The 8,958-nt window shown below is 42.9% G+C and overlaps 1 protein-coding gene across 8 annotated transcripts in view; it reads left to right on the plus strand.

Moving 5' to 3' along the window:
* SFSWAP (splicing factor SWAP) overlaps window positions 1–7,861 on the plus strand; it is a 124,091-nt gene extending 116,230 nt beyond the window's left edge. For 7 of the 8 annotated variants that reach the window (XM_070951295.1, XM_070951296.1, XM_070951302.1 and 4 more), the window contains 2 exons: window positions 2,430–2,502; window positions 7,532–7,861. In XM_070951295.1, coding sequence (XP_070807396.1) covers window positions 2,430–2,502; window positions 7,532–7,597 — 139 coding nt within the window. In that variant the 3' untranslated portion in view covers window positions 7,598–7,861. Of the gene's footprint in view, window positions 1–883; window positions 1,183–2,429; window positions 2,504–7,531 lie in introns of those variants that run through there. The other variant, XR_011600836.1, reaches the window with a different exon arrangement.
* The last annotated feature ends 1,097 nt before the right edge of the window (window positions 7,862–8,958 follow it).

An 8,958-nucleotide genomic window follows, 5' to 3' on the forward strand; every position in this document is an offset into this window, starting at 1 on the left:
TAGAATGGATGGATGAACGAACGGTTGGAAATGGGAGATGAATAGACAGACGTATGGATAGAAAGGTTGGTGAATAGATGGACGGATGGACAGACGGATGGAAATGGGAGATAAATAGACGTATGGATAGAAAGGTTGGTTGGTTGGATGGATGGATGGATGGATGGATGGATGGATGGATGGATGGATGGATTGAGTTGGGAGGTAGACGTAAGGATGGAAAGGTAGGTTGGTTGGATGGATGGACGGAGATGGGAGATAGACAGACGTATGGATAGAATGGATGGATGGATATTGGAGATAAATAGACAGACATGTATGGATAGAATGGGTGGGTGGGTGGGTGGGTGGATGGAGATATATAAGACAGGCTAAACCAGATTAGAGAGACAGACAGATAGGGAGATGTAGGTAGGGAGATGGATGGATAGATATATGTTTTGTTATCCCTGACCAGCCTCTATTATCTCCAGTCCAATTTTGGGGATTGGAGATAATAATTTAAGATTCGACTGTGGCAAGATTCAGTTTCAGGAGCAACAAGGTTTCATCTCCACCAATTTGATTTGGAGAAAGGTTGGATCACAGGTCTCAGTAGGGAAGCGTCAGAATGCTTTTCAGCCTCTTCATTTGGGGGGGGGGGGGCAGAATGAATTAAAACAGTAAGGATGGTAGATCCTTTAGAGGATATTAAGCAGGATATTAACCTTGCAGGTTTAATAATTGATAAATTATTGAAATATTCCCTTTAAAAAAAAAAACTGGAAAGTTACCCAGGTATCAGGAAAAGATTTGGGTTGTGTGATTAAAGACCATGCCAGAGAGAGCAAATGAGATTGAAGAAGAGCATCAGAGTAAATCTGAATTTCTCTCTCTGTCTTAGCAACCTGCCTAACTGCATTCTATCAGCAGAGTGAGATGCAAACTCCAGAGCAGCTCAAATCTCTCCTAGGCAGTTTGTGGAAGCCATCAAACCTCCCTGGCTATTCTTCCAGTGTCCAAGAACTCATTCAGCATCTACCACCCACCACCCACCCACCCATCTTTGTCCCTAGTTGGGGAAAAAAGTTCCAGCCATGTCTGAGACGACAAAACCACACAGAGATTGTCAAATTCTCTGGATCGCGTTGCAATCTCTCTGAAGTTATTTGAAGGCCTCTGACATCTCAAATCAATTTGAAGGTTCAGTGTGACTCGATGATTCGACTGGCTCTCCATGGAATCCCGATTTTCCCCTTTGAAGCTTTGCCTGGCTCGTCTCTCAGAGCTGCATTTTTAATTTTATTTTCTTATGTTTCCGTGAGAACCCCAGAACGTTGGGGTATTTCTTCTTCTTTATTTTGGGAGATGCTCCAGGGAATTGTTTTCCTCCCCCCCCCCCCCCAAAGAATAAATAAATAAATCAGCATGGCTTCATGTGAGAAAACTGGTCATCGGCGAATGTTCCAGAAGCAGCTTAATTTTAATTATTAATTATATGGGAATATTTGTGGAGAGGCTGCAAGTTAAGGATGTACTACTGATGAGAATTTGCGGGGGGGTGGGGGGGGCATGCCTCGTGTCAGAGTCCAACCTAGATTTCCAAAGTGTTTCCTCTGATTATATATATGCTGTACTTTTTGGGAGTATAAGATGCACTTTTACCCCCCCCCCCCCAAAAGAGGGTGGAGGTATTGATGCGTCTTATAAACCGAATACAGCCATTTTTGGCCTCCCGAAACCCCAACCTGTGCATCCCATTTTTGCCAAAAGCCGGCCCATTTTTCGCAAAAATGGGGCCTGCAGAGGGTTTGGGAGGCCTGCAGAGTGTTCCTGGGGGCTGGTGAGGGCAAAAAACGCGACATGGGGGTTTGGGAGGCCAAAAACGGGCCCATTTTTTGCAAAAACGGGGGTGTTTTTGTCTTCCCCAGCCCCCAGGAGCACTCTGCAGGCCTCCCAAACACTCTGCATGCCCTGTTTTTGCAAAAAACAGGCCCGTTTTTGGCCTCCCAACCCCCCACACGTTACGCTTTTGCCCTCCCCAGCCCCCAGGAGCACTCTACAGGCCTCCCAAACCCTCTGCGCATCCTGTTTTTTGCAAAAACGGGACACGCAGAGAATTTGGGAGGCCTGCAGACTGCTCCTGGGGCCCGGGGAGGGCACGAGCTTTTTTTTCTGGCTTACCTCTTCAAAATCTTGGTGCGTCTTATAGTCCGAAAAATATGGTATATATTTCCCACTGGTCTTACAAGTTGTTTAAAAGGCAGGCTAATCGCATTCATTTCCTGAAAAAAGGCAGGATGCAAAAAAAAACCCCTCCTTCCAGTCCTTTCCCTCCACCGTTCTTCTGTTTTTTTCATATTTAATTGCAATCGCTCAACTTAATTCAGGTATGTGTTTAATTACCTGTCCATTGATTTTTTTTTCCCTCCTCCTTCTCAAATATTTAGGGGAGTGCCTTTGGAAAAAGAGGGCCAGATCTCTTCTGCAATTGTGTCGTCTGTTCAGAGTAAAATCACTCAGGTAAAAAAAAACTTAAGCGTCTTCCGGATTTTCCAAGGCTTCGCAGTTACCACAGTTCTTGCTTGAGCGTCTTGTGGGGTATTGGCATTTTGCACGTTGCAAAGGAGATGCCTAAAATCTTTTATGTTTCTGCTTTGTGAGAGGAGGGAGTTTTTCTTAGTTGTCTCTTTGTTGTGACAATGTTTGTGATTTAACAGGCAGTTCTCCGCTCACAACCACAACAGAAATTCTGTTGCTGGGTTCCAATGAGGAACAGGTCACCGCAGATAGAGAGGCATTCCAGCCTATATATTTGTTGTTTGGGGGAGAATGAAGAGGGTAACAATTTTAAAAACTAGAGAAAGGATTCAGGGGGAAAGATACAATAAATATAAAAAGAAAAAGAAGAAAATAAGAGAAAGGGAGGAAAATATTAAGAAATTGAATTTTGGAGAGAGCAAAAGAAAATGGTTAAAAGGGGAAGAATAATTGGATAGTAGAAAGGGAATTAAAGCATTTATTGGTTGATTTAAAGGAATGGTATTAGTAATAGAAATTGCATGTAAGAAGTAAATTAGAAATATATAGACCACGGTAAAATGGAATAATTAATTGAAATTAAGATAATAAAAGTGAAATGTTAGTAAATGATGTAAGTAAGAAACAAAAAAGAAGTATATTGTTTATTGTAAAATGGATTAGCAGACGCAATGTGAAAGATAGATTTTAAAAGTGAAATAACTGAAATGGTGATATAAAATTGAAACGCTAGTAAACGGAAATAATTGATGTGAAAATAAGAAATTAGGAATGAAAGAAAATAAGAGGTGGAAGGTTAATTGAGTTAAAAGCTTTCATGGTAAAAATGGAATAAATTGAAATACATTCTTAATAATTTAAAAATGGGATGGGGATTTTGAGAAATATATATAATAATTGAAGAAAAAATCGGGGTCGCCTGGACAACATAGAGGAAAATATTGAATTGAAAATGAATACAGCAATGGAGAGGGAATGGTAAGAAGGAGTAGAGGGATGGAAGGAGGGGAGAAGTGAGGAAGGAGAGAGAGAAATAGAAGAAAAGGAAAAGGAGAGGAAGAAAGGGAGGGGAAATAAGAGTAGGAGAGAAGGTTAGAAAGGGAGGAAGAAAGGAGGGGGAGAAAGGAAGGGGAAGTAGAGGAGGAGGAAAGAAGAAAGGAAAGGTTAAAAGAAGGGAGGGAAGGGAAAGAGAGAAGGAGAAGAAAGATTGTTGTAAAACAAAAAAAGATGAAATGGTAAAAGGGCTACCCCGAACATGTAAAAATTTATTAGGATGAAGAATGAATTAATATGAAAGTGAAAAGAAAATATATATGATTAATAATGAAAAAAGTAGAATTTAAGGGCGGAAGAAGATGTTCTTTATACAATAAGCATAGAAGTATTAAGATAAGATAAAAAAGTATGGAAAAAAAGAAAAGAAATTCTGTTGCTGGGTTCCAATGAGGAACAGGTCACCGCGGATAGAGAGTCATTTCAGCCTGTCTGTTTGTTGTTGTTAGTTGCGAAGCCGTGTCCGACCCATCGTGACCCCATGGACAACATTCCTCCAGGCCTTCCTGTCCTCTACCATCCCCCGGAGACCATTTAAGCTCATGGCTGACTGCTTCAGTGACTCCATCCAGCCACCTCGTTCTCTGCCGGCCCCTTCTTCTTTTGCCCTCCATCATTCCCAGCATTAGGCTCTTCTCCAGGGAGTCCTTCCTTCTCATTAGGTGGCCAAAGGATTTGAGTTTCCTCTTCAGGATCTGGCCTTCTAAAGAGCAGTCAGTCAGGGTTGATCTCCTCTAGGATGGACCGGTTGGATCGCCTTGCAGTCCAAGGGACTCTCAGGAGTCTTCTCCAGCACCAGAATTCAAAGGCCTCCATTCTTTGGTGCTTAGCCTTTCTTATGGTCCAACTTTCACAGCCAGACATACTGGAGACTCGTTCCGGCTTGCCCTCGGAGGGACCCCGGCTGACGTTACTGTCCGCCAGGGGCCGTTCCATAAGATTCCACCTCGCAATGGTAATGAGATGGCAGCCGAGAAATCAGCAGGTCAGATCCTGGGTAGGTCAGGATATCGATGCCGCAACCATCACCCGCGCTGCTCAACTCCTACTTCGAAGGAGTTGGTGATAGGTGTGGCGCCTCCTTCCAGCTGCAGCGTCTCTTGGAGATTGGACCCCTCAGGACACCATCAGTAATGGGCCAGGTTTAGTCCAGGGCGGGATTCGGAAAGGGATCCCATCCAAAATGGTACAGTTACATCTGCCACGGGGGCTGGCGCCCCAGTGGGTCACCAGATGGGACCCAGTACCCAGTGTAGGCCAGGTACCAACAAGGAAGGAAGGAAGGAAGGAAGGAAGGAAGGAAGGAAGGAAAATTCTGTTGCTAAGTAAAGCTGTTGTTAAATGAATCACAGCTAGGTTTACACCCAAATTTTACTGAAGAATAGAGTTATTTTCTGAACTGAAAAAGATCATTGTAAAAATAATAAAGGCAGGATATGAATAAATAAAAATTTAAAAGGTGGTTAGGAATGAGTGATTTTAGCCCCAGTGCCCAAACCAGTCCCAGATCCATCTTAATCTCCAGTTCTTTTACAGACAGAAACTTTTTTCTCTTCCCAACAATAACTTTCTTGTTTTTTTTCCCTGAAAAAGTGGCTGTTTACTTTTGAAAGGGCAATTATAAAACAGTTGTCAAGCTTCATAAAGGGGGAGTCTTGATATCAGACCTTGGAAAATGACCACCAGTTAAAAGATTCTTTTCTCACCAAAAAAAAAAAAGAAATGCAGAAAATAGGCTTTTATTTGCTTCCTTGTTTAGAAAACAGCCATAAGAAATGACGTGTTCTGATATCCTTTTCAAATTACAAAAACGTTATATACATTTAAGTGACAGCCGTGATTAAAATCTTGGATATCCTCCGGTTAGCTAAATTTTCCAGAGTGGCTGAACAGAAGCCAGCAATTTTGCAGCGTAGACATGCCAAGGAAATATTTCCATGCATACTGAAACTGGCCATTTGAATTTTGGGAGCCAAAAATTTCTTGCTTCCTCTAGTTTCAAAAGATGGTCTGCTCAGCAGCAAAAAAAAAAAAAAAAACCTTCATGTAATTTGCTGAACCACATTTCTCTGCAAAATGTAGAGAGGTGGGCAAATCATCAAAACTGCTTTGCACGATTATTTACAAAATAACAGAGCCCTTGGAGGTCATCTATCCCCAACCCCCTGCTTGAGCAGGCGACCCTAGACCCGTGATGGCGAACCTATGGCGTGGGAGCCATATTGGTGGGCACGTGAGCGTTATCCCAGCTCAGCTATGGTGCGCATGCACTAGCCAGCCAGCTGATTTTCAGGCCTTCTGGGCCCACCGGAAATTGGGAAACGAGCCGTTTCCGGCCCCTGGAGGGCCTCCGGGAGAGTGGGGAAGGCCGTTTTCATCCTCCCCAGGTTCCAAGAAAGCCTCTGGAGCCTGGGAAGGGCAAAAAACAGGCCTATGGGCTCACCATGCCATTGTGTGCCAAAAGCGGGGGGAGCGCAGGGGGATCGTGGGTGAATGCGCAAGGGGGCAGAGTGCATTGAATTATGGGTGTGGGTACACATGTGCGAGACTCCCCCATGCTTTTGGCTCGCGATGACAAAAAAGTTAGCCATCATTGTCCTAGAGTCTAGACTATTTCAGACAAATGATCTGTCCAATTTCTTTTTAAAAAATCCTCCAGTGTTGGAGCACCCAACAATTTCCGGAGGGAAGTCGTTGCCCTGATTAATTTTTCTCACTAGCCAGGAAATTTCTCCGTATTTCTACCGTGTCTCCCCAAAATTAAGACATCCCCTGATGATAAAGCCAATTGGGCTTTTCAGCGCATGCGCTAAAATAAGACCTCCCCGAAAATATTTAAACGGATGCACAACGTGCATTTAAATGGAGACAGAGCTGGAAATCAGGTAAGACAGCAAGAGGAACCCCATCTTGTTCCATGCGCCCCAAAATAATAAGACCTCCCTGAAAATAATGCCAAGCGCTTATTTTAGGGTTAAAAAATACATAAGACAAGGTCTTATTTTTGGGGAAACACAGTAGGTGGATCTCCCCTTGATTAGTTCCCATCCACTGCTTCTTTTCCTGCCCTCAGGAGCTTTGGAGAATAGCTTGACTCTCTCTTCTTTGTGGCAGCCTCTCAGATATTGGAGCACTGCTATCTTGTCACCCCTGATCCTTCTTTTCATTAAACTAGACATAACCCAATTCCTGCCATCGTTCTTTGCATGTTTTTATAAATAATGTTTACAGTATTTATTATAACCAGCCATCTGCTATCGTAATATTCCTTTCTGGAGCAAACAAACCCCACATTTCTCATTCCCAAATTTTTAAGATGAGCACAGTGAGATTCAAGAATATAGCATTGGAAAGCGCATTGGCAGATTTGATTGAATTGTTCTGATCTGACAAAATTGTTCTGATCTGACAAAGAGTCCCTTGGGAGTTGGACGGCATAGAAATGCGACTAAATAAATAAATAAATAAATTGTTCCCCTTTGGGGCAGTGTCTCTGAAGCCACAGCTCGCCCCTGGTCTGGAATTGCCCTAAAAAAAGACCGCTTTTGAGAAATGTCAAACCATCTCAAGCAATTAAATGAGACGGCTAACCAAACTTAGCTTCTCCCTCCCTCTCTCTCTCTCTCTCTCTCTTTTTTTTTTTTTTTTTGGCCTGCTGGTTATCCTTGACAGAATTTGTAAACAGACTAGGAGCTACTTATACATCCAGTTTACATTTTGACATTGGGGGGGGGGCGGGGGGCAGGGATTTTTGCTACCGGTTCTCCGAACCACCCGCCGCCATCGCTACCGGATCAGGCGCTCCGGTCTGAACCGGGAGCATTTCATCCCTGGGGTATATTCACTTCTGTGACACAGTGTACATGCCGTTGGAAGAGATCCTCTGCCAACCTTCGGCAGACTGTTTGTTTGGTTAGTGTTGCTGTCTGACTTTGTTTTATGCTTCCTTTGTGTGCAGGATCTTATGGCCAAGGTGAGGGCGATGCTTGCAGCTTCTAAAAATATTTCAACCAGTGCCTCTTGAGACGGAAAGATGGAAGCTGTAGAAGGAACAGAAAGTCCTCGTTAACTGCGAGAAAGAGAATCTTCTTGCAACGCTGCTGAGTTGCAAAACTTCCTTGGCCGAAAAAAAAAACAGCCGTGGGAAAAGGGAGCCTTGTAAATTATGTTCTGATTGGTTTCTCAGTTAGAATTTTACAACAAAGAGGTGCCTGTATATTTGTAAATACGAAATTCCGGCGAGTGTTACACAAATAAAAATGCAGAGAAATCCTTTTTATTAGCTAAAGGCTTTCTGGAGATTGGTTGGTTATTGTTTTTGTTTCTTTCTTTTTTTCCCCCTCCTTTTCTTTGTTTCAGATGACCTTATTCTCGCATTTCAATCAGGATCCTCTAAAGCAGTGTGTATAAATTGAGTTTAGCAGAACAAAGTGAGGAAATGCTAATCAAAGCAACCTGGCAAAAGGAAGGGAAAAAAATTAGGCCGAAGGACTGACATTTATTGAGCTGTATAGATTTTGCTTGGAGAGAATAATGCAAAAGGGGTCGAAGGGAGCAGATTCCTAATATTCTCTAGGCTGTAATTGGAAACTGACTTGCAGGGTTTTATGACCCCCAGTCAGAAAAAAAAAACTAGTTATTTACTTGGTGACAACCATTCCAAGATTTGGAATAAGACTTCTTAATACCTTGCTGGAAGAAGAACTCAGGATCCTCCAGATATCCAGAGTCTGCCCATAAAGGTAAACCTCAATTTATTTGACTTTATCATAAAATAAGAGACAGATCTAGATATAGATATAGATATAGATATAGATATAGATATAAAGGGATGCGGTGGCTCAGCGGCTAAGACGCTGAGCTTGTTAATCGAAAGGTCAGCAGTTCAGCGGTTCGAATCCCTAGTGCCGTGTAACGGGGTGAGCTCCCGTTCCTTGTCCCAACTTCTGCCAGTCTAGCAGTTCGAAAGCATGTTAAAAAATGCAAGTAGAAAAATAGGGACCCCCTTTGGTAGGAAGGGAACAGCGTTCCATGCGCCTTTGGCGTTTAGTCATGGCAGCCACATGACCACAGAGACATCTTCGGACAGTGCTGGCTCTTTGGCTTTGAAATGGAGATGAGCACCGCCCCCTAGAGTGGGGAACCTTTACCTTTATATATATTTATTTGACTTTATCATAAAATAGGAGGCAGAAATATATATATACATACATACACACACACATACATATACCGTTTCCTTAAAAATAAGACATCCCCTGATAATAAGCCCAATTGGGCTTTTGAGCACTTTTGCTAAAATAAGCCCTCCCCTCCAAAAAAATAAGCCCTCCCGAAAATATTTAAACACATGTGCAGCCGGTCCCCGCCATTTCCTCTGGTTAA

The sequence above is a fragment of the Pituophis catenifer genome, unplaced genomic scaffold (genome assembly GCF_029215685.1).
Source record: "Pituophis catenifer annectens isolate HBS135680 unplaced genomic scaffold, rPitCat1.0.hap2 SCAF_10, whole genome shotgun sequence".
Taxonomy (NCBI): Eukaryota; Metazoa; Chordata; class Lepidosauria; order Squamata; family Colubridae; genus Pituophis; species Pituophis catenifer.